Genomic DNA, 26699 nt, shown 5'->3' on the forward strand with positions numbered 1-26699 from the left:
TTCTAAAATTTGTAATTTTTTAGCCAATAGGAAATCTGAGAACCCAACAGTCCATACAATTTTAGTAATTAATGTAGCACATTAATTCCCCCCTCTGGTATTTAATATCAAATGAGGCAGCATGGCATGGTAGATAGAGATCAGGTCTTGAAACCAGGAAGACCTAGGTTCAAGTGACTCCTCTGACCTACACTGGCTGTGGGACCCTGGGCAAACATTTGATCACTCAGTACTCTAGGCACCTCTGACCATACATCTCAAAGAAGGTGCCAACTTGTGTTAGAAAAAGGGGTTTCCTCATTAGATAGATCCCTACAGCAATGAAATCACAGGTTCAATGTCTATTTCTATTTAATACCAAGTCCAAACTATGTTTATTTTTCATCTTGTTGGAACAGTAATGGGCATTGTTCTCTTTGTGTTGGCTCCCCATTCCATGTGGGGAAAATTACCAAGAGAAGTTTTGTATATCTTGGATAATGCCTTTGCTTTTTAATTTCTTAAATAATTTATACAATGCTATCTATAATACGTCCCATCTCCTGACTCCCTAATGTTGGAGCTGATGTAAAGAACTTAAACAAATAAACATTTGGATCTTTTGCTTCCTTCTCATTAAAAATAGCATTAAAAATCCATAACCCCCTTCACCACTCTTCTGACTTCTTGGTATCTCTTCCAGTTTATTTACCTGCAGGAGAGAACTCTATCACTATAGACTTTCCCACTGCCAGGAATTAAGCCAGAATGTGCTTGATCTATTTAGAATTAGCTGCTGAGTACTTGGCTACAGAAAGGATTGGCTAAGTGTTTCCTGGACTAAGTTAAAAAAAAAAAAGCAAAGTGCCTTTCTGATTCTGTGTGCTAGCTTTATATAGAGTCATCTTAGCTTATGTGACTAGTTTGATGACAGAAAAAAAAAGCCAAGTAACTTCTGAACTGGAAAATTTAGAACATGAGTGTGCTGATTTTATAAAAAAGTACTTTATTTGGTATGTGGTCATCAAAAGCAAAATACAGCAGTAATGTCTATGCCCTTGAACTGTTTGCTTTTTAAATGTGTGGACTGTGACTTCTGTCTCACATTGGCAATGATCTGTAAAAGTCTCTGCCAGGGGGAGGGGGTGTTTGGTGGAATTGGAGTCTTATTTTTTTTTTTGCCTGCTATAGCCATGATCTTTGAGTATCAACCATTAGTGATCCTCAGCCCAAGAGTCTAAGAAAACAACATTATTTATACCGATGAGATTTCCATGCAAAGGATTCATCAAAATAATGTTTCTCATTAGTCTACTATAAATACAAACACAGTAGAAGTGCCATAGCTCCATTTCCTTGGTACCAGACAAAACAATGACATCTTTTTATGAATGTGCTTAAGAGAAAGTATGAGGCAACATGGTATAGGGTAGTAGTTCTCAAAGCATGTTCTAAAGACATCTGAGGTCCCCAAGACCCTTTCAGAGAGCTTGCAAGGTCCAAACTCTTTTCACAATATTACTAATGATTTAATTTTGAATACAGTAAATATTGATAATATAACCTATATAGACAAAAACTCTTTGGTAGGGGTCCTGGACATGTTTGAAGAGTATAAAGGGGTAGGGGGAAGCTGAGTGGTACAGTGGATAAAGCACCAGCCCTGGATTCAGAAGGACCTGAGTTCAAATCCAGCCTCAGACACTTGACACTAGCTGTGTGACCCTGGACAAGTCACTTAACCCTCATTGCTCCACCAAAAAAAAAAAAGAGTATAAAGGGGTTCTGAGACCGCAAATATAGAGTCACAACAATTATCAGGATGATCTGAGTTCAAGTCTCTTTCCTAATACTTAATGGCTGTGTTACTCTAAGCAAGTCACTTAAAACAGGCAAATCTCTAAGACCATAAGTTACAGATGAGTTGAAGGGTGAATTGAAGGTTCCTTCCAGCTCTAAGCCTTATGAACCTATGACACTGATGATCTACATTAGTGGGGTGAGCTTCCACACATGGAGTTCCTTACAGTGATGAAAATCAGATCGAGAAAGAGATGAGGGGAAGATAAAAAAGCCAGAAAGAACAGGACTGAGGGAGGGAGGAGTAGAGATGGGTAGAAAGTAGGGAGAATGGGGACAGGGAGAGAGATATTAAGAGAGAGACAGACACAGAGAGAGACACAGAAAGACAGAGAGGCAGAGACAGAGAGAGGCAGAGAGAAATAGAGAGAGAGAGAGAGAGAGAGAGAGAGAGTCAGAGACAAAGAGAGACATACAAAGAGACAGATACAGAAACAGAGAGACACAGAGAGAGAAAATGGGGAAGGAGGAGGGAATCAACTGTCAACCACAGTTTATGGTAAAAGTTAGACTTTAAAATTAAGTTTGAAAAATACATGTAACCCAAGGGAACCTGTCTCTTGCTTATTGTACCTGTGAATAAACTTCTGTTATCATTAATGGAAGCATGTGTGTATATGGCCTACAGAGGCTCAATCCCTAAACACCATAAAGGAATGTGATATAAATAACGAGGCTAAATTGAATTTATAGCTGACTTTTCTCAAGAGGCTGTTTGTTGTTTAAAAAACTGTTGAAGCTGTACCCACCCACTGAATTACATCCTTATAGTTACTGTGGGGCTATTATAATATAGGGTATAATTTAACTGGGTATAAAATGTATTTGTGATAAAGGTTGTTTTGATGCCAGAATAGTTATTCCATGTGGAGATTAATGGCCTTCTTAAATATATTTGTAAACCTCACTTCAGATAGCATCATCTTGTACATTGTGTTGCCCAATGAAGCCTTCCTCTAGGCGGAAGTCCATGGTGAAGGACGGAGAGAAGGAGGAAAAGAGGGAGGGAGGGAGGGAAGGAAGGAAGGAAGGAAGGAAGGAAGGAAGGAAGGAAGGAAGGAAGGAAGGAAGGAAGGAAGGAAGGAAGGAAGGAAGGAGAGGGAGACAAGCATTTATTGAGTGCCTGTTACGTGTAAGGTATTGGGCCTAAGTACTTTATAAATATTACTTCATTTAATCCTTACAGCAACCCTGGGAGAATATGATCCCCATTTTACAATTGCAAACTGAGGCAGACAAAGGTTAAATGACTCTCCCAGGGTCATTTGACTAGTAAGTGTCTGAGGACAGATTTGAACTCAGGTCTTCTTAACTCCAGTCCCAGCACCACCTAATTATTTGTTTACCTGTTTGTTAGTTTATCCCTTCATTGTAGCCTTAGTAATAGAAAAAATTTTTTTCACTCTTTAAGGGAAAGAAAAAGAAACCTGTTTCATTCAATGAAAATCCTTGAAACCAGTGTTCATGGCTGCCCATTGTTTCATCTGGCATTGATATTTTATAGTAATATGTTTTGTTGTTTTATGATTAATAAAGTTTTTTTAAAGGTTCACAAGTGCCTTGTTGGGAAACACACCACAACATGTTTCTCTGCAGGGATAAATTTACAGCAGTTCTCTGTGGGAGACGGCTATTTTAAAGTATTCGAGGTGTTTTTGACTGCTACTAATGGGAATGGCACTGCTTAAATCTCCCCTCAGGTTGTAAAGGGCATTTAAAAAAGTAAAAGAAGAGACTTGTAATAGACCAGCAAAATTCAATGATGACAAATAGAGAAAGCTAGTTAGTGCATAAGGGGAAATGATAAATTCCTAAATAATTCAGAGGAAAGAATATGAATGTTTGATTCAGAATCCCTGGCTTCCTTCAAGACAGCTCAAGTGCCATCTTCTATGTGAATTCTTTTCTGATCCCCTCAAATGCCAATGCCTTTGCTCACCAAACTACCTTTCTTGGGCAGCTAGTTGCCCCAGTGAATAGATCACTGGGTCTGGAGGCAGAAAGATTAGAATTCAAATCCATCCTCAGACACTTACCAAGTGACCCTGGGCATGTCACTTAACCTCAGTTTCCCTCACTTTCTTCATCTGTAATGTGGAGATAATAGCAACACCTACCTTTCCAGGGTTAGGAGGATCAAATGAGATAATAATTGTAAAGTACTTATCACAGTGTCTGGAACATAGTAAGTGCTACATAAATGTTACATATTATCATTTTCATATTTCCTTTTATGGGCATAGAGGTAAGGACCTATGCTTTCACTGATATTGTGAACTTCCCAGTGAGGAAATTCCACATAGAAATGTAAACCAGCACCTTCCGGTAACTTATGGTCATAGAAAATAGACTAGAGCACTGAAAATTTAAATGGCTTGCCATGGATCAAACACCCTATCAGAGGAACAAGTAAGAAATTATCTTTCAGATCTATGGCTAGGAGAAGAGTTCATGATCAACCAAGGGATAGTGAGGCTTACAAAATATAAATGAACAATTTTGATTATACAACATTAAAAAGATTTTGTATAAACAAAACCCAAGCAGAAGAAATTAGAAGGGAAACAAGTAACAGGAAAAAGAAATTTGCTTCAAGTTTCACTGATAAAGGTTTCATTTCTAAGATATATAAAGAAACTATTCAAATCTATAAAAATGAGATTCATTCCCTAACTGATAAAAGATAAAAGGACATGAACCAGAAGTTTTCAGAAGAAGAAATCCAAGTTTTCAACAGCCATAAAAAAATATGCTCAAACTCAATAATAATTAGAAAAATGCTACTTTAAGTAACTTTAAATTCCCTCCTTAATCCTATCATTTTGGCAAAGTTCACACAAACAAAAAAGAGAATGATAAATGTGGGAGCAGCTATGAGAAAAAAAAGGCACATTAATGCACTGTTGATAGATCTGTGAATTTGTATAGCTGTTCTGGAAAGTAATTTGTAGCTATGTACTAAATGGTTACTAAATTGTGCATGCCCTTTCACTCAGCAATACTGTTACTAATTCTAGACACTAAAGAGATTAAAGGAAGTAGAAAAGGACCTATACATACAAAAATATTTATAGCATCTCTTTTTGTAGTAGTAAAGAACTAAAAATTAAAGGGGTACTATCATTTAGGTAATGGCTGAACACATTATGGTAGATAAATGCAATGGCATACTATTGTGCCATGAGAAAAAATAAAGAGTATATTTTCAGAGAAGCTTTGGAAGACTTTTATGAACTGATGCAGAGTGAAGTCAGTAGAAGCAGTAGAATAATTTATACAATAATAAGAACACAATAAAAACAAACCACTTTGAAAGCCATAAGAACTCTGATCAATAAAATGACCACCCATGATTCCAGATTATTGATGACGAAAGATGTAATCCACCTCCTGACAGAGCAGTGATGTACTTCAGGTGCAGAATGAAAACTATGTTTTTTTAGCCAATGAGAGAATTTGTTTTGCTTGACTACACATATTTGTTATAAGAGTTTAGGGTTTTTTCTTTTTTTCCCCAGGGAGGAGGTAAGAGCGAAAACTGATTTTTGTTCATTGAAAAATGAAAATAATTTTTAAAATAACTTTAAATTGGAAAATTTGAAATATACTTGCAAAAAACTAATTGTAAAGACAAATACACAGACAGCAAAATGTTTGACTTTGCCCTGATGAAAGACTTTAGAGTAAACTTTAGAAGAAAGGCTTTTACTACAATGCAGAAAGAAATACAGACTCTCAGAATCTGGGCTACATGTTGTGAAACAGGCCCTTGGTGCAGCTTTAAGGGTTTACAATGTGCAAAATGCCAAGGCAGATAGAACTGCTCTGGGATCCACCTCTGTAATCTAATTGGAAATTTCCTGCATGTTAATGTCTGATTTCTTCAGCATAAAGGTTTAGTAAATAGAATTTAAATCCGCACACTACAAGAAACCACTGGCCAATTTGTATAGTCTCTTTTTATAGTACCAAAGCTGGAACCGATAAAGCTAAATGAAGAATAGAAACACAAAATAAGACCTAGAACACCCAGACACTAGGCAGACAAAAGAGCCTGCCAAATCACACAGTACATTAAGTTTTATAGAGTTTCCCTCTGACAATTGTGAACACTGGCATTACTTCTGTATAAATGTGGCTGCTAATAATAACAGCTCACATTTCAACAGTGCTTTAAAGCCTGAAAAACACTTTATACATTTTGTCTCACATAAACCTCACAAAAACCTACCAAAGTAGGTACTACAGTAGGTAAACAGCTCCTATTTCACAGGTGAGGAAACTGAGGCTCCATGACATGCCCCGGGGTCATGTGGTTAGTAAGTGTCAGAGGTAGAATTTGAACCTAGGTCTTCCTCACTCCAAGTCCATCACTCTATCATTCTACCTCTCTATCAAGAAGTAGCACATTCTCACTGATAACTCATGATGCTTATTCCTACTGATAGCAGGTCTGAAGTGTCAAATGTGTGTTCAAGGGGTAGAGCATTTCATTTCCACATGGAGAATATCTGTGTGGTATGTGTCATTTTTCGCTAGTTGATTAAATAGAACCGAAATAAGCACTTCTCAAACTTTTTCAATCTTAAGATCACTTTCCATTCTTAAAAATCATTGAGGACACCAAAGAGCTTTTGTTTGTGAGTTATATCTATTGTTATTTTCCATTATTTGAAATTAAAATGTCTTCATAATATTATGAAAATAGTTTTAATCTCACAGACCCCCTGAAATCCACTCAAGGAGTTTCACGTGTCCCCAGATCATATTTCGAGAACCCCTGCCCTAAATTATTCATTTTTTTTTTAGTATTATCCCAAGATATTCTAGGATTTTAAATGCATTCACTGGAATCCTCCCCTGAGCTCATTCTCCTTCCCTGGAGGTTTTTGAAAATAGCAAAGAAAGATTTGTTGGGGGAATTTAACAATTCCCTTCTCTCTAACAAAATGGCCTCTGAATAATAAACATTAAGGAAAAGTACACATACATTTTCACAAGCTTCAAGGCTAAAACAAATAGTCTGAACCTGGGGCAAAATAGGCATCGTGGTATGGGAGTTTGGGGGACAAACAGTGTAGATTTGAGTATGAACCCATTTCTTCATCTGCCCAAGAGGGGTAATACTACTTTTCTTTGCCAACCTTAGAATGTCATTGTGAGGATCAACTATGAAGACCATGTTTGTCAAGTTTTTTCTTAACTGTAACTTGATACAAAAATGTAAGCCCATCACCACATCATGTGACATCTTGGGAAATTGAGAAGAGAGTTCAAATTCCCTCTTTCTTCTCCACTCAGAGGTGTGCATAGCAAAAGTGGCCACAAAACTGGTAGGAATTTGAGCAGCTGACTAAAAAGCCAGCTGACACAATGCTGAACCTGTCAACCTTTTAGGCAACTTCCCTCTGTAGTATGTGTTAGAGAGCAACTACCATGGAATGAGTCAGAAAATAAGCTGTTAAAAAGTAAGGAAAGCTGAGGCGAATTGCCAGGATAAACAATGCCCACTCTTCCCATTAGGAGGAGGTGCCCCTGAATGTTAATATGTGTCAACCCTCTGTCTTCAACCTCTGGCAGAAAAGTCTACAGGAAACTCCCAGACTTCTGTTCTCTAAGTCCCTTTAGAGAGAAACCATCCCCTCCTTTGGTTTTTATTACAGCCTCACAGAGTAACTAACCCTGGACATAAATATACAGTGCTAGTTTTATGTTAAAATAAAACTTCCCTCCAGATTCTAGAATAGGAGTTTGTAGCCTGTGCATAGACTTCAGATAGTCTGGAACTTATATGGGAGGAAAATTTACATATTTGTTTTCTCTAACCTCTAGTTGAAATTTGGCATTTCTTTCAATTATTTAAAAGCTATTTTGAGAGAGGTTCACCAGATAGACAAAGGGATCCATGACACACACCAAAAAATGATTAAAAATTCCTGTACTACAAATTGATAAAAACAAAGAATTAAATGTTATTTATTTCCCCAACTTATTTTGTAAGCCTCCTTATAGCAAGGTTCTTAAATTCCTTTCTATTCTCCAAGGCATTTAGTACACTGTCTCACATATGCTCTACCTTGAACACTCCACAGGAATTTATAAATATACAAGTCCCCTTAGAATGTAAAATCTTTGCATGTAAAAATATAACCTATTACACTAAATTGTTGAATTATTTTTAAGCTATGTCCCTGAAATACTCTAAGATTTTAAATTTATTTAATGGAATCCTCCCCTGAGATACTTCTCCTTCCCTAGAGATTTTTGAAGATAGGAGAGTCTGATTTCAATTTAACATACTATAATACTCAATAAATATTTGTTCTTCAATAATGCTAGAATAAAATCACACATATGTGGGTATGCGTGCCTTGTGTGTCCAGGTTCCACATGTATTGCTTTAACTGGACCTTCTTTAAAGGTCCAAAACTATTGGGATGTGGAGGAAGAGAGACAGGAGGAAGGCATTCCTTTCTGATCATTTAAATCAAAGCTGAATGCCTTGAATAGGAAATTTAAGAGCAAATAAGTGGGAGAAAAAACAACCTGGCACTTTCAAGAGGTGATTTATGTAGGCCCAGTATCCTATCAGTTAGACACGAGTCATCAAGCACAACTCTCAAATTTGAGCGCTCAGGCTGGATTGAATTGCTTTTGCCCATGCTATTCTTTCTATCACCCAATGTTCCCTCAGCATGACCTTACACCAACCTCAATATTGTTTTTGTCCATATTAAGTGCCTGGCTATGTTGATGCCAGCCAGTTTCTCTATAAGGCACCAGCAATGCTTAATTTCCTAAAGACATCAATATCACACTCTATACATTTCTTAATTGCAGTAATTTTTTCTTTCCTTCTTATCCCCAAGGCAGCTAAGCCCAAATGAAAGGCAACTTTAACAAAAAATGAACAGAAAGTTTAATTACCGCAGTTGGGTATCTTCAGGTCTTTCAGAGCAGTCTTCTGGTTGTTCTCATTTGTGCAATATAAATCCTGAGTCTCTGAATTGGATTTAGTCTCTTGGAATGTCTTGATCCAGAGGATGTCACAAGAACACTTCAATGGATTGCCTGCTAGGGTACTAAATGAAGAAAAAGGAAATGATATCAAGTTTTGTTTTAAGTGCACCAGCATTCACAAAACATCATGAGCTTTATTAAGTTGTAATGGTTTTTCCCTTGTCAGTAATTTTTTACAAATCAATGTATCATCTACACGGAGTGAAAGAAATCTGGATAACATAGAGAGAGCTAAGTCTAAACGTTCAGGAAAATTTTAAAAATACAAATTACTCCAGCCAATAATTATCAAACTTCAGTATGAGTTAAGCATTCCACCTTGTTGGAAATTAATATATAACGTATTGTGAAAATATCTATCCCACTTCTACCTGCTAACAAGATAGCAAACAACATTGAAAAAATCCTCAGGTGAAACCAGAAGTTAAAAACTGAAAATTAAGACTCACTAACAATCATTTCTGTTGTGTTTATGATCACATGTGTCTGCTGAATATTGCTAAATTTGGAATGTAATACAGTTCACATACTATATAATATTTATATAGTATTTTAGTCTAAGTTCACATCACCCAATTAGCCTGTTTAAAAAAAAAAAAAACTTAGTCCCAGTCTCCTAATTTAAGGAAGTTAGAGAAAAATGTAGTGTGGAAAAATGAAAGGCAATCACTAAAGTTTATTCATTCAATTAATACATATTTATTAATTACCTACTGTAAAAATAATGTTAAACTATGTATGCTGTCTGTTCTAAATTACTTTACAAAATTACATGTCCTATTAGAATGTAATCCTTTTGAAGGCAGGTACTGTTTATGCTTCCCTTTGTGTCCCTGATACTAAGCACAACACCTGACATGTGATAAGTAATTAATAAATGTTGGTTGATTGGTTAATTGATTTGATTATATTGGGAAGCAAATCAATGTATGAGAAAAATAGAGAATATAGAAACCGAGTTATGGATCAGATGTTATAATCTATACAGAAGGAAGGAAACCAAGGTTCTACTCCTAGCCCAGTCACTACCTGGTCTGTGTGACTGTGGGAAAGTCAGTTCTCTGTGTTTCAGTTTTCCTCATCTATAAAATAAGAGGTCAAAATGATCTCCAAATTCTCTCTTATCACAAACAATGACTATATATATAAAATGCTATAGACCAAAGCTTCTTAAACTGTGGATGATGACCCCATATGGAGTCACCTAACTGAATATGGGGGTTGTGAAAATTTGGCAAGAGTAAAAGTTTGGTACAGCTATTTTATATATCTATATATCTGCAGTAGTGCAAACATTTCTCTGGTGAAAAGGGGTCGCGAGTGGAAAAGGTTTAAGAAGCTCTGCTATAAACCATAAAAAAGGGGACCATTCAGTGTGTGTTACAATTAATAAAGGAGGTTTTCTTGAGGCAGATGAATCTTGAGATAGATCTTTTAAAGAAATGGGAAGACGGATGCAAAGGAATGAGAAGGAATCCGAGGAAGAAAGCACAACCTGACATAATGAACAAGATCATTGAATCATCAATTTAAAGCAGGAAGGAATTTTGAAAGTTATCCAGTCCAACCCTCTCATTTTACACCTTGGGAAAGCGAGGTACAAAGAAGTTGAGTAATTTACTAAAAGTGATAAGCAGTAGAGCCAGGATTCACCAAATCCAGGTCAGAGAGGTTCTAATGGAGAGTTATAGAATATACTTTTGGGGGGAGAGAGCAAGGCCAGTTGATGGAGGACTGTATAGTTATGTTTCCTTTGTAAAGGCAACATTTTCTAAAAAAAAAAAAAAAACAAGTTCCAGAGAGCCCCTTCCAAAGGTATACCCAAAAAGAAAAGGAAGGGAGTAAGCCTTTATACATCTCTTCCAATGTGCCAAGCAATATGCTAAGTGCTTTCACAAATATTACTTCATTTGATTCTCACCACAACCCTGCAAGGTAGCCATTATTATTATCATCATATTAGAGCAAGGAGGTTAAGTGATTTGCTTAGGATCACACAGATAATAAGTATCTAAGGCTGGATTCGAACTCAGGTCTAGTTGCCTCTAGATCCAGCACTCTATCCAGGTGCCACCAGTTAGTTTCTTCAGTATGGCAAGAGTCATAATGGTGTAGAAGGTGTCACCAGTAAGGAAGAGAAACAAAGATGACTGTGTCTGGGGAGTCATAATAACAATCTAACTCAGAGGATATTCTCAGAAGGAAGGAGTAAGGGTTGGCAAGGATATAACAAAAGATATAAAGGATAAAGGGGATCAATTGGAGATAAAGTGAACAGACAGAATCGTGGGAGGTTCTTAAGAACAGAAAAAACTGAAGGGATAAATGAAGGGTAAGGGGCTTGGTGAAAATTTTGAGGTATCTTCATAGGGTGAATACTACCCAAATGATCATGTTTGTAAACTCTACTGACTTCCAACTGTGGTAGTGCCAAAGGCTCAAGGAAGGATGGGGTTAACCCTGATGATAAGATGAAAATGGCATTTCAATTTGTTCTGTTGTACAAATGACTGCTGTATAGTTTACATCATACTTGTATAGATCTCAACCAAGTGGTCTATGGAGATTGAGGTGACTATAGTTACAGAAAAAAAAATATTTTTTTGGTGAGATTGAGATGACTATAGTTACAGAAATTTTTTTTTTTTTGGTGAGGCATTTGGGGTTAAGTGACTTGCCCAGGGTCATACAGCTAGTAAGTGTTAAGTGTCTGAGGTCACATTTGAACTCAGGTACTCCTGACTCCAGGGCTGGTGCTCTATCCACTTCGCCACCTAGCTGCCCCTACATAAAATATTTTTAAATTAAAGAATTGCATTTTAACATGGAAAAAATTGGTGGGGGGAATTACTGCTCCAAGGGCAGTTTGATAACAGAATAATTTGGGAGGATGGGGAAATTGTTTTTTCGCTACACATTTCTGCCCCAACTCCATGGGCACTAATCATTCTTGTTTAACTCATCATCCTAGTTTATCCTATCCCCCCTTTGATTGTGTTTACAATTTTTCCTTTGTTTCTCCAGAATTTTAATCATAAGCATAATGCAAAGGAATCCTCTGCATTGCTTTGCCAAGTAGGTGAATTAAAACTTGTAGAAGTTATGGGGGGCTTCTACAGTGGCTACAGTTGAATCTCTGCATCTTTAGAGCCTAAGGGCCATGCACAGCCCCTGGAAGGTATTCCATCAATACCAGTTAAATAGAATTGAATTAATCTTCATACCAGGAACCTGGGCCCTTAGTTTTCTAAATGTTGGAGAGACTGGGAGACAATTTAGCAAATGTAAATGAAATATCACCACCAGGACCACACTTTCTTGGGTTTTTTTTTGTTTTTTTGGTGAGGCAATTGGGGTTAAGTGACTTGCCCAGGGTCACACAGCTAGTAAGTGTTAAGTGTCTGAGGCCGGATTTGAACTCAGGTACTCCTGACTCCAGGGCCGGTGCTCTATCCATTGCACCATCTAGCTGCCCCAGTACCACACTTTCTTGAAAGGGAAAAAACAAAGCAAGACTTTGAAGATGCCTCTGGGGAGCCCTGAGCTTCTTATTACCCACTGTTGTGAATGAAGAGTCCTAGGTCAAGCCCTATTCTCCACCCAAATCTGTAGCCCTGTGGTTAATATCAGACAGCTCCAAAGTAACTGTTTAAAATGGCCTCATTTAAAGTCACATTACCATAAATGGGATTCATTTTAAATAGACCACTGAGGATTGTAAATAAGCAGTTAAAGATTTTTCTTGTGGTTTTGTGTTGTTCTTTTTTTTTCCTTGGCTATTTCCCTTTTCCCCCAATAGCAACGTAAAAGGAGTAAATAAAACACCATTGTGGCCTGAAAGGTTATACACTCAACACAACTGATCACATAATGTTTTAAGCAGCTAAACACAGGGAAATAATTATTTGACCTTTGGGGATACCCCCCCCCACCTCCCTCCCCAAAGCCTTCAAAAGAGAAGCTTATCTACACCAAGAAGGGGAGGGGCAGCAGGGCAGCAGTGCTAGCTAACTATGGAGTGAGAAAAACCTAGGTTCAACTCCTACCTTAGCCTTTTACTAGCTCTGTAACCCTGAGCAAATTATTTAAGTTCTCCCAATCAATTTCTTCAACTGCAAAAGCCTGATAAGGTTGTTGTAAATAAATAATAAGAGACTGCATGTGAAAGGTTTTACAAGCTTGAAAGCCCTATACTCTAAGCAAGCCAGTTTTCTTATTATCTGTATGACATTGGGCAAGTCAGTTCACCCCACTGGGTCTCAGTTTCTTCATCTGTAAAATGAGAAGGCTGGATTAGATGTCCTCTAAGGTTTCTTCCAACTCAATAAATCTATGATCCTTTGATTGTTGGGTACACCACAAATGATAATGATTCCTTGTACAAACCTCCTGTCTCTTTCAAAGGACTGAGAATCGTTCAAACTTTATCTCATCAGTCAATACCATGTTTCCATGTTTTACCATCATTTTACAGAAGAATCATTTTACATAGAAAAACCATCCAGTTATTCAATGACAAAAATAAGAAAATGATCCAGTCTCCCTCAACTCCAGCATAGAATTATCAATAGTCTGAGACTATTATTAGGTATTCTTTTTATTTTATTTTTTTACTTTTGTAGGGCAATGAGGGTTAAGTGATTTTCCCAGGGTACACAGCTTCAAGTATCTGAGGTCAGACTTAAACTCAGGTCCTCTTGAATCCAGGGCCAGTGCTTTATCCACTGTACCACCTAGTTGCCCCCTAGGCATTGTATGTGTGTTTGTGTGTTTTTTAATTTGTTTGTTTTTGGGTTTTTTTTCTGCCAGGCAATGAGGGTTAAGTGACTTGCCCGGGGTCACACAGCTAGTAAGTTTCAAGTGTCTGAGGTCAGATTTGAACTCAGGTCTTTCTGAATCCAGGGCCCTGTGCTTTATCCACTGCACCACCTCGCTGCCCTCCCAGGTATTCTTTTTAAAAAGCCCCAAATATTACAGATTTTTTCTTTTTTTTTTCCTTTGACTAGATTCATCATATGTTATAGCCTAGACAAAAGATTAGATGCTCTTAAGTACACAGTCACCAATTCCTACATGGAAAAAAATTGTTTGAATTGATAACTCATTATGGAGTTTTCAGGTTTTTTTCTTACATGTCAAAAAAAACAAATAATTTTCAGAATAAGGAAAAGAAGATTGACATAGGAATGTTTTTCAAGGACTATTTTTGAACAACGTGATCTCAGAAGAACAGCAATTATGAACAACCCAAAGCTCAATGAAAAAACACAATGGGCAGAAGTAGAATGTGTTTTGTCACTATCAGTAACCTTCAGACTAGAAGTGACATAAAAAATATTGAAGATGTGCATGACAGGAAAGGAAGGTGAATCAGTTGACAAGTCACTCACTACCTGCCAGCAAACTAGCCCACTTACTCCATAATATCTATTGTCTGGTCTTGGACAGCAGACCCTACTTCAACTTCCCAGCTGATCTAACCATCCAGACGTTCAGGTCATCTGACCATCTGTCTGCCGTGCCATCCTGTTCCTTCCTACCTGGACCAGAGCCCTCTGTGCTAGACTTAAGACTTAGACCTCCATACCCAAGGTCTTCCTGAGTCCATGTTCCTGGGGAAGTTAATCTATTAATTCAAGTTGTTTGGTGACTGTGTATTCAAATTAGCCCATTTAGTTTCATCTATCTCCTGGCTGATTCTGGACAGCAGCCCATGCTTCAGCTTTATTCTATACAGCCATGCATCAAGGACATCTGTCTATCTCTGTCCAGGTATCCTGCTCCTTCCTGTAGAGATCAGCACTCTCCATAATGAACCTGAGACCCAACCCCATTTCCACAGAACTAAATTCCATTCCTTGGTTCTTCCCATATACTTTGTCCTCCCCTTCTTGAGGGCAAGGACTGTCTGTTTTGTAATCTTTGCTTACCCAGCACTTAGCATAATGGCTAGCACTTAGTGAATGCTTAATTATTTGTTTTTTCATTCATTCATATAGTAAGAATGGGGAAAAGGGTATGACCCCAAGTGCCACATGAATATGTGCCCCCTAACATACTAAAAGAGACAGAAAGGCCTCTAGTTTATTCAGTTGGACCAAAACAGCAGTGGATGGGGTTGTGCAATCTGCATCATGGTGGGGGGCAGAGGGGAAGGGAGTATCTGCTCCAGCGAAATCATAGAATCACGGATCCATCAAGTAATTTGCAAGGAGCTGTGCACCTCCCCTTCCCCAATCCCAAACCTCTCTTCATAGATGAAGCAAGGATCTCAGAGTATTGTCATCTCAGACATGAATCTGGAGACAGATTTGCCTCCAAGCAAACTTGTGTCCTTGGCATTCAATTTATAGGTGGCATTATTTATTTGTGGAACCAGGTCACATATCTTTCTGGTCCTTGAAATCAAATGTAAACCGGGGGTAGCTAGGTGGAGCAGTGGATGGAGCACAGGCCCTGGATTCAGGGGTGCCTGAGTTCAGATCTGGCCTCGGACACTTTACACTTGCTGGCTGTGTGACCCTGGGTAAGTCACTTAACCCCCGCAAACAAAAACAAAAATCCTATTTAAAAGAAAAAAAAGAAAGCAAATGTAAACCAACAGAGCCTGTGAAGAGATTCAACTCCCATAGTAATCACAACATATAACATCCCAACCCTAGGACAGCAGTAATAAGTGTTCCCACCCAACAATAAGACACACACACACACACCCTCAAAACATGAGGAATAACCAGCTGGATATCCAGATACTCTAGAGTGAGAGTTCTTTGGACAAATATGCCCAGAGCTTCAAGCTCTGAAAAAGATATCAGCATCATTTCAAGGTCCACTGTAAATGCTCAATACTGAGTAGGGATCCTCAGGCAGGTCTCATGGTATTATACACTTGTATGTACCAAGACCCACATAGGTGAAATTGTCATTAACCAATTCTTTAGGAGCCCCTAGGAATAATTGGTAGGGGGAAGTGTAGGGAAATAATACATGCAGGAAGCAGGTCTTAAAGAACCTGAAATCCTAACTCTTTAAAGATCTCCCCTAAAATCTAAGCAGATTGGTCAGTGAACTATTCAATGGTTTGCTTAACAGTACACTTAAGCCTCTTAAGCCCTCAGTGTATTCATGTTAAATTCTCAATGATTTCTTAGTTGCCTTGCAGTTCAAGAATTATATGAAGCCACTTGCCCCCCCCCCCAAAAAAATGTAAGCAGCCTTCCCTTTTAATAATCCCCTCCAAGGGGCAGCTAGGTGGCACAGTAGATAAAGCACTGGCCCTGGATTCAGGAGGACCTGAGTTCAAATCCAGCCTCAGATACTTGACAATTACTAGCTGTGTGACCCTGGGAAAGTCACTTAACCCTCATTGCCCTGTCCAAAAAAAAATCCTCTCCAAAACAATGTTATTACTTACAGCTCAGTCAAGAAGAGATGACGAAAATGCTTCCTAGACAAACTTGTCAATTTGTTCTTGGTGAAATTGCTGAAAGAAATCAAAACAATTTAATGTAAATTTAAAATGTAAATGCATTTCAGGGTTAAAAGTGTCAAACTAGTGATATTTCAGACTACTTTATTTAATTGTTTGAAATGGATTCCTGGTCTCTTACCTTTATTTCATTTGCAAAGAGCATATATAAAGTCTCTCCCCCCCCCCCCCCGTTTTATCTTCTTTCACTAGTTTGGAAAAGTTGACATTCCCTGTTACTCTTGCCTTTTCTTTTATACCAAAAGTCTTTTATACCCCTATGTAGACAAAGAAATCATTTAGATGCTCTAATAAATATCTGCTACAATCCTCAGGGAATAAGAGAAGAATCCAAAGAAAGTGTTCTTTCTCGACTTGATTTAAATATATTAACAATTAGGAACAACACTTATATTTAATACTTAAATAGTACTTCTGTACATAGAATTTTTTCAAGTTCCTACTTAAATTTGGCACATGCCTCAAAGGAAAAAAAAGGGATCAGAGCATCTTAGATTGAGAATTGGAAGGAGCCTCAGAGGTCATCTGATCCAATTCCCTCATTTTATAAATGAGGACCATGATATACACATACACCCCCCCCCAAAAAAAGTTAAGAAGGCCTAGCCAAGATCATCTCTAATAGTTTATTAATATATGAGTCTTTGGCTCCTGGTTTGTTCCTCAACTCTTCTGACAATGGACCCTAATAGTATTCATCCATTACCAAATGAAAAATTAGGTAGGGTTTTGTGATACGTACTAAGTAACTGAAGTCATGGGGAATTCCTTTCAAAAGTCATTTTATTCCATTAGTGTTTCCTAAGATTAGGGCATAGGACCCAGAGGGATGAACTTTGAAACACTAGCCATGACCACTGATCTGCTATGTCCATTTGAAGTTTTGATTTATGTTTTAGGACTCTGGGCATGTATATCAGTTTCAACTAAAAATAAGCAAATAAGGTTTATAAAAATCAATAGTCATATTATATTAAAATACCTCAGAGCCCCAGTTTTCTTTTGATGGCATCAGACTTGTTCATCATCAGTACAAAGAACTCTCTATATAGATATTCCTTCAACCATTGTAGAAGAATGCCAGTAGTGTTCTGGTAAATATTTAACAACCAGCTCTCTGAATTAATAGGCATTATTAACACTCTCTTCATCACTTTCTTAAGTCTAGACAATCAGAAAGACAATAAATCATTCCCTATTTTGTAGCATTTGCTGATTTCCAAGGTGTGAATGCTCACACCAATACTCTAACAATTGATTTCTGAACCAGTTTGAGCAGGTTCAAGCAAGCCCCAGACAAATATTTACACTATAAATATTTACACCTTTTCGTCTTAGAAAATTGTCTGGGACACTGACTTGCCCAGACACCTAGCCAGTATGAATCAGAGTCAGGACCTGAAGCCAAGGCTTGTGAGGCCAACTCTCTCTAGCCACACATCCGATCCAACCATCCATATTGCCTCCCTACACTTGGGTAAAACACATGGCTTCTTAGCACTTGTTTCCTGCTCAACACTTGCTAAATTATGGAAATGATGACCCTTGAAAGACCCTTAGATTGGAAAGAGACCTTAAAGGACTTGTCCAGCTCAGTACAACTTCTCCGTGCATCCTATTATAAGGCAACAGTATCTACCACAAGTGGGATTCCAGCCTCTGCCTGATTGCTTCTAGGGACAAGTAACTTCCTAACTCTGGGTCCTATGCCTCATAAAACAATCTCTACCAGTTATGAACAGATCTGAGCTGTAATCTTTCACCACTCTAAATTTCATCATTGGCATTGATATTGGCTTAGTATTTTATGGATAAAATTAGACTGTTCTCTAGATGATGGTGGTCTGAATAATGAATTTCCTACAAAGTAATAAAACATAGATGCTAATAGGTGGCTTATGTCTATGAATATCCAGGCCACTTCTACAAATAAAGCATAAAGAAAATGGCAGTTTAAATATTTCATTAGACAAGAATGTATAAAAAGTCCAAATGCTGACCTCTTGCTAAGTTTATGCACAGGTAAAATTTGACGGTATGTCCATTTTTCACTTAATTCTATAATTGTACTAGTCAAACCACCACTAAGCACACTAGTGTATGTCCTTTCTGATGCATTTTCATCTTTTCCCTCCAAATTGTTTGCAAAATATTCACTCACATGAAAAGAATTAATTGTAAAATAGACCGACAAAACTTTTCTTTCTTTAAAAAAAAATGAATTAGGAATAGCTTTCCTTTGAACAAATGAACTTGAAAAGTTTATTTTTTTTCTTGATCTGTAGGACAGAAAGATTTTCATTTTCATCAAAAACTGTTTTTCCTTTGCCAAAAACAAACCCTCCCCAGGGGGAAAAATGGTTAAAAAGTAAGAGAAAAGAGAGAAAGGCTGTTTTTTTCTCCCTGAAGTTCTCTATCTGCTCAGAAGCCACCGGGCAATAGGAACAGCACATTCTGTAGAGCTGCCAAAAGCACAGTGAAGATTAATATTAGGGGCCAAAATATGATATGACTTTTATGAACTATACTTATTATAGCCAAAAGCAAAAGGGGGCAGAGAGACCGAAAGAGAGAGATGCAAAGGGAGGGATGGAGGGAGAGAAAGAGACAGAGAGAGAAACACAGAGACAGAGAGAGAAACCAACAAACCTCTGTTTGATTATATAGCCACACTAAGGAGTTAATTAACACCTTCTGAAAGGTCTCTCTATAAAATAAGATCCCTTACTTTATTCATAGCCCCTAAAGTTATCCTGAGCTTTTGGGTTCTGACAGGGGTTCCAGTGACCAGAAGAGTGTATCAAGTTATCTACATGTAGTGTTCCCATCCTGAAAGCAAGCATGACTACAAATGCCCTGGTCAATTACTGTGATAAGCCAAACAGGAGAGCAGAAAAGAAGAGGAGGAGGAACAGAGGGAGAAAAGAATCCAATTTGTATTCCTCCAAGACATAATTTGAAATGAAATGTCTTATGTGCATGTTTTTAGCTCTGGGCATTTTCTCTGGCTGTCCCCATGCCTACAATCCTCTATCTCTCTCCTCAACTCCACCTACTGGCTTCCCTGCTTTCCTTTAAGTCTCAGCTAAAATATCTTTTAGAGGAAGCCTTTCCCAATCCCTCTTAATTCTAGCTCCTTCTCTCTCTCTCTCTCTCTCTCTCTCTCTCTCTCTCTCTCTCTCTCTCTCTCTCTCTCTCTCTCTCTCTCTCTCTCTCTCTCTCTCTCTTTGTTTGTTTTGGCAGGGCAATGAGGGTTAAGTGACTTGCCCTGGGTCACACAGCTAGTAAGTGTCAAGTGTCTGCGGCTGGATTTGAACTCAGGTTCTCCTGAATCCAAGGCCAGTGCTTTATCCACTGATCCATCTAGCTGCTCCCTCCTCTCTGTTAATGATTTCCTAGTTAACCTTTATATAATTTACGTTGTATATATTTATTTGCATGTTGTATCTCCCATTAGATGGTAAGCTCCTTGAGAGCAAGCCTGGGTTTTTTTTAGTTCTTTTTGTATTCCCAGCCATTAGTACAGTTCCTGGCACATAGTAAGTGCTTAATATTTGATTGATTAATTGATTTTCAAGTTGGTAATGAAATCCTCTGACTAGTACTGTTAAGCAGAAGAGACCATCCCACTAATAGTTTCTGTACAAGTTTCTTAATCACATATTTTTTCCTCACTGTGCCAGTCTGCGTACAGCATCTTAAAAAGTTACCAGTGGCAATAATACAATTTGTGGCATGAAGGCTCCAATTCAATTAAGCAAACATTTATTAAGCTCCTACTATGTTCATAGCGCTGTACTTAAGCATTGGAAAAATACAGACAAATAGAGAAATGACCTCAGTGGTCCTTACTATTCTGAGGAAGCCAAACCATTTGCTTGTTTGGGTTTTGTTTTTTTTTTTTTGGGGGGGGGGCATGAGGGTTAAGTGACTTGCCCGGGGTCACAGAGCTAGTAAGTGTCAAGTGTCTGAGGCTGGATTTGAACTTAGGTCCTCCTGAATCCAGAGCTGGTCCTTTATCCACTGCACCACCTAGTTGCCCCTAAACACATTTGTTTTTTCTCTCCCATCTAAGTTAAATGTAGCTACTGAAATCTGTGCAATCGTGATTCAAATGGATCTTCCTCTTCTCCCAAACATAGACTTCATTTTTAATGTTGCTTTCACTAATGAAAAGCATTTTGCATCATTTATATATGTGATGCTTGCCACCATTTTTTTTTCTTCTTTTTACAATCTTGCTACCTGCTCCCTCATTTCATTGAAAATAATTACTATTATCAGTGGAATGTCTATAGTTTATTCTGTGAATCTGTGGTATATGCAATCCCCTAACTGGGCATGTTGGTGCACGCCTGTAATTCCTGTTACTGGGGGAGGCTGAGGCTAATGGGTAGCTTGAGGTCAGGAATTATAAGATGCAGTAAGACTAAAGTTGATGAGGCATCATCACCAAACCATAAGTATAGTGATCCTCTGGGAACAAAAGGCCACCAGACTGCCTGAGAAGAAGCAAATTGGTTCAGGTCAGAAAAACAGATCAGGTTAAAGCTTCCACACTGATCAATGTTAGCATCTGGTCTATGAGTGGCCACTGCACTTGTAGCCTGAGTGAGATAGGAAGATCAAATCTTTAAGAAGAATAACAGTAATAATCATGGCAATTTAAAAAATATTCAATTCTCCACATATTGGCACTTTAAAAAACTTGATACATGTCTGTCTTATCTAAATTTTCTACTTTAAACTTCAAACTCTTTGAATTTGGGTTCTTTAGATCCATTTAAGCCACATAAAGACAACCACTTAATACATTTTTACTGCACGAATCATTCTGCTATATATTGCTAAGGGAAAAAAATACTGTGCGGGACTAGTAAGCATAAAGTTTAAACAAAGGAACATAACAGAGAAATGGGTTTAGGAGTCAGGAAGATCTGAATTTGAATCCTGCTTCATATACTTAATGTGTCCCAGAGCAAGTACTGTAACTTCCGTAGGCCTCATTTCCTCACCTGTAAAATGAGGCAGTTAAGCGCAATAACTTCCAAGGTCCCTTGCAGCTCCTGTGATACTAAGTATATTGCCTGGTCAGCAGAATGAATAAGCCCACTACTGTTAGCTATAGATCTCCGTTTATGAATCACTATGCTAGAAAAAAAGTGATGTGTATGGCAAAACAGCTAGTTAAATGGCCCTGTTGAGTAATTTGGGTCTAAGGTCAGTTGTAATGAAAATGCCACAAACCAACTACTGAGGCCATTAATTACACTTAAATGATTGTATTAGAGCATTCTGACTTTTCCTTCTATCCAGCTAATCTGTTGTTTATGTTATCAAGGCCTACGCAGGCATCAGATGTGTACAGGCAAACTGATGGCAGAGCAGCTGCCAAAAAGTATTCAGAGGAAATGTGTTAATAAAGTTCCTTGGTCTTATCTTACTGTTTACTTTCTATTTTATATATTAATGATATAAACTTCATTTTTCAAGGAAGCATCATTTTCTCTGACTCCTACAAAATATGAATGAAGTTGTGATATTTTGCTTTATAAAATCCATGTTGCTACACAATAAACAAATGTCCATAAAATGTTTGGTCAATGTAGGCTGAAAGAGATTATTCTGCAAGTGACTCAGCTAAGCCTCACTCCCTAAAAGTATAACTTAGAGCTGGACTCTGAAGCAGGAAGACCCAGGTTCAAGATTCATGTTAGCTATGTGACCCTAAGCAAGTACCTTAATCTCTCAGAGCCCCAGGTAACTCTCTAAAGTTATAAATTACAAAACATTTGGTTGTCTATAATAGTAGAAGGAGTTTCCTCACTTGGTAGTTCTCTACTCTAGAGTTGTGAAAAGGTGGCCCAAAATACTCCAGACTGGACCCAAACTAGATTAAAATGTAATTGGGAAATATTTGACAAAATAAATTCTAACACAATAAAACATAGATAACATTAATATGTGGTTTTTGTCGTCAATATGTGACCCTAAAGGATCTTTCCATGTGGTTTAGTGGCACCTATTTCTATTTTAGTTTGACATCACTACCCTTACACCAATAAAATCTGCATGGCACAAATTTAATTTAGCTTCTATTCATTCACCTTCCAAAAATAATTTTACATAGGCAGAACAGGGAAAATTGGAAATGAAGGAGTCAAGAGGTATCGTTATGAGCAACCCTGTATAAATACCCTCCTGCTAATACTGTGAAAACCCAGGATGTGGCAAGAATATGTTTTCTAAAGGGAAAAGACCTTTTTAGTCTGGTTATAGGGGGAGAATCCCTGCATCACCAAGGAAACTTCTCGGGGAAAGCCATCACTTATTGACTCAACTCTAGGCCATCATCTAACAGGAACAGGCAGTAAACACCCTGCTAACAGATTCCATTTTCTATAATATTTCTATTTCACTACATCAGCTACACATCAACATCACTTGACCAAAGCACTCCATCTTATTAATGAGCCTCTAAGCCTTTTCCTTGCCTGCTGATTGATTCTCTCCTCCCCTTTTATCAATGCACTTGCTACAGGTGGTTCCAGGAAAATGAAGATAGTCGTGAAAAGCCCAGTGCAGAGGAATGACCATTAGTGTTAGGAAATGCTCCAGATCTATTTCTCCCCCAAAGCAAGAAGTCTGATTTCTTCCAAAGAATGCATAAAGATTCTAGGGGAAAAGAATCAAGGAGTCTCTATTGGAAAACAGCTTTCACATGAGACTCTGCCAATTGGCTTCAGCTCGGTACAACATGGAAATGACCCAGAAGTTCAAGAAGGAGAAAAAACAGGCTGCTTCTAATGCCCTTCTAGTATGTTCCCTAAATTATAACGAAATAAGAGCAGATGCTCATAGGTCATTATCACAGTTATGCTAATCTTTTCCAAAAAAAAATGTTTTAAGGTCTTGATTGGGAGAAAAGAAAAGAAAACGGAAGCTAGAGAAGAGTTCTATTTGTTATAATCGAGAAAACAACCAAATTCGCTTTTACTCACATATACTGCAGATTGGGGTTTTTCAGAAAGGCCTGATGAGCCACCATTCTTAGTCCTGATTCCACCACCGTTCTATAGAAACAAATTACACAAGTATTAGTACCCAATGAGCATAAATTACAACAAAAACAAAAATAAAATCATGGGACAGAATGGTGGTCATTTGAGCACTCACAGATTTTTCAGGCCCACGTATCCTTCCAGGTCATCTTCAGTGATGGACTCTAACCTCGGCTGTTTTGCAATATAGCTGTAACAAAACACAGAGATAAATTTCTAGATTAGTAGTCTTTCTGTCATTTCAAATGGCTCATCCAAATTTCTTTAGCTGCAATACAAAAGAAAGCATGAAGAGAAAGAAGCAAGTTTTCCATTCAAATACTCTAGATCAGGTAGGCCTTCTGCCCTAACACTACCACCATATTGCTAGATTGTAAATTTCCTGAGGGCAGGAGATCTTTTTGATTTATTTTCATCTCTCTACCAGTGCCACTTACCCAAAGGAGGCACTTTATGTTTGGAGAATGTTTTTAATTAATTAGGAAGGAAATAATGTGAATGATTGAATAATCAGAATCTAGACAATCACATGGAAAATTCTACGGAGGGATAATTACTAGGAAGTTGTTCTTTCAAATCTCTGAGATCACTCCTCCTTTTTAAGGTAACAAGATGCCATAAGAAACCAAATGTATATGTGTATGGATGTATGTTTGCAATATATGTAATATATGCATATATACATACACATGTATATTAGGTATATATAATACAAATTTATATGTATGTCTATGTATACATACACATGTATTCAATATATACTGACCCACCCACATGCAGGCACACATACACCATATATAATCACTAGTCATATCTCAAAGGCTACCCATTCATTCTCATATCTTCAAATGAGATAATATTTGTAAAAGAGCTTTTAGCACCATGGCTAGCACACAATAGGTCTCTATAAATGCTTATTCCCTTCCTTAAACTCTAATAAAATATCAATCTCATATCAGTATAACCAAATGAATGCATCATTTTCAGTTATTTATTTTCATTTCATTTCACTGTTTGTTTTCCTTTATTGGGTATTTTTGTCATTTTTATATTTGTTTTCCCTGGGCCTAGCACAGTGATGGGTACGTAATAAGCACTTAATAAATGCTTTGTTAAATTGGGTTGAATTGCAATTCTAACTTTTGAATACATAGAATTTTTTAGGTATGAAAGAAAAATTTAAGATAGTTTCTTGGAATGTGATTCTTATTCTTATAAATCAGTCATCCTAATAAATTATTATCATACTATAAAATATTTTTAAGTGGCATCAGAACACCCAAATATATATTTGGCTCTAAAAAGTTTTAGAGCCAGTGATAAATTACTTTAACATGAAAAATAAATTATATAGAAAAAAGCATGATCAAGCAATCTGTTGGGAACTGGGGAGTGAGGATCCAATCCCACCTCTGCTATTTACTGCCTATCTGATCTCTGGGCTTCCATTTCCTTAACTATAAAATGAAGGGGTTAGACTCAATGACCCATAAAGTTTCTTCTAACTCTGGTTATATGACCTAGGTTGGCAGATGGAGGTTTGGAATCAGAAAACCTGGGGTTAAATACTATCTCTTCTGTTTACAATGATCTATGTGATATGGGACAGGCCTCTTAATCTCTGTCTCAGTTTCCTCATTTGTAAAATAAAGTAGTTGGACTTGATTCTCTCTAGGGTTTCTACCAACTGTAAATCCCATGATACTCTGAGTTTCTCCATGAAGCTTATCCTGACCACCGAAGACAAGAATGATCTCTAAATTCAGCAAAAATTTATTGAACTCCTAACATATGCAAATAAATATGCCAGGACCTAGGTGGTACAAAGATATGAATGAAACAGTTCCTGTCCTCAAGACACTTTCACTCTACTGAGGGATACAATAGGCACAAAGATATGTCAAGATAACATCCTTTGAGGGTCCATAGCATTAATATGACACATCAGACAAATGATTTATATTAAAATTGTTTCTATATGTCTCCTATCACCTACTAAGATTGTAAGAGACCATATTTTAGACTTCTTGGTGATCCCATAGCAACTGGTACAAGGCCTTGAATAGATACCTAATAAATATTACTTGCAGAAATCCTGCTAGGAAAGAAAATGGTTCATTTTCTCACTGTTTCTTCCCTCTTTGGGTATCTCTTCTCTTCCCTCCCAGCAAGTTCAGGCATTTTATCTTTCACTCCATATCAAAATCTGCCCTCATACTCTTAATTTCCACTAGGGAATAAATAAATGACTAATGGCACCTTAAATTTTTATCTGTCTTGGGACTTTTTAATGGAGATCAAAGTCTTTGGTTAGCCAGAGGGATTAAGTTTTGACAATAGAACTTGAAACATCAAATATTACACAGCCCTGCCCTACTTAATTATGGTCCTCAGAGAGGCTCTAACACTTAGTTGAGAAATATCCAAGTCTATAGAAACAAAGAACACTCCCCCTCCCTCATTAGTAAACTGACATTTTACTTGACCTATAAGGGAACTGGATAAGATACTTTTCAGATTGTATCTGTCATCTATAAGCGTGACATAATAGCTACAGGATATGTTCCTAAATAGGAGATCTAACCTGAGGCCTACTTCTAGTCAAATTTTTAGTTAGATTTTTTGAAGTGCAGTCCTGACAAAGTCTACAGACTGGACTCCTGAATTACTGTTCAAAATATGGAGATATCCCACCTTTTATCAGGGATTATTTGCATAAAAATATTTCTTTTAAAAACACATCAATATGGGGCAGCTAGATGGCGCAGTGGATAGAGCACTGGCCCTGGAGTCAAGAGTACCTGAGTTCAAATCCGGCCTCAGACACTTAACACTTACTAGCTGTGTGACCCTGGGCAAGTCACTTAACCCCAATTGCCTCACTAAAAACAAACAAAAGAAAACCACATCGATAACTTCATCTGACGTTTATTTCCAATTTATTTGTACCTAGTTGTTTGCATGTTGTCTCCCCCATTAGACTATGAGCTCCTTCAGAACAGGGACTCTCTTTTACCTTTCTTTTTATCCTCAGTACTTACTGCAATGCTTGTAACACAGTTCACTGACTGACAAAAACTGCTTTCCATTGACCCATTTATTTTGTGAAGTGTTTTTGTTTGCTTATATTCCATCCTTCCTTTCCTACTACTGGAAGGATATTAAATTCCACTGACATTACTGGGAATATCACTGATTGTCTTTAACCTCAACCCTATCTCCCAAAACCTGTACCCTATATGTAGTATCCTTATGTGAATTAAAATGCACCCAAATAAAGGCCTATTACT

The 26699-nt window shown here is 37.5% G+C and overlaps 1 protein-coding gene across 4 annotated transcripts in view; it reads right to left on the reverse strand.

Moving 5' to 3' along the window:
* The window catches only part of NTRK2 (neurotrophic receptor tyrosine kinase 2), a 435747-nt gene that overhangs the window by 361457 nt on the left and 47591 nt on the right, over window positions 1-26699 (reverse strand). For all 4 annotated transcript variants that reach the window (XM_043987820.1, XM_043987811.1, XM_043987825.1 and 1 more), the window contains exons 2-5: window positions 23525-23599; window positions 23350-23421; window positions 16274-16342; window positions 8767-8921 (exon numbers count right to left, since the gene is read on the reverse strand). In XM_043987820.1, the coding sequence (XP_043843755.1) occupies window positions 8767-8921; window positions 16274-16342; window positions 23350-23421; window positions 23525-23599 (371 nt within the window). The remainder of the gene's footprint in view (window positions 1-8766; window positions 8922-16273; window positions 16343-23349; window positions 23422-23524; window positions 23600-26699) is intronic.

Source organism: Dromiciops gliroides, chromosome 1, assembly GCF_019393635.1.
Source record: "Dromiciops gliroides isolate mDroGli1 chromosome 1, mDroGli1.pri, whole genome shotgun sequence".
NCBI classification, from domain to species: Eukaryota; Metazoa; Chordata; class Mammalia; order Microbiotheria; family Microbiotheriidae; genus Dromiciops; species Dromiciops gliroides.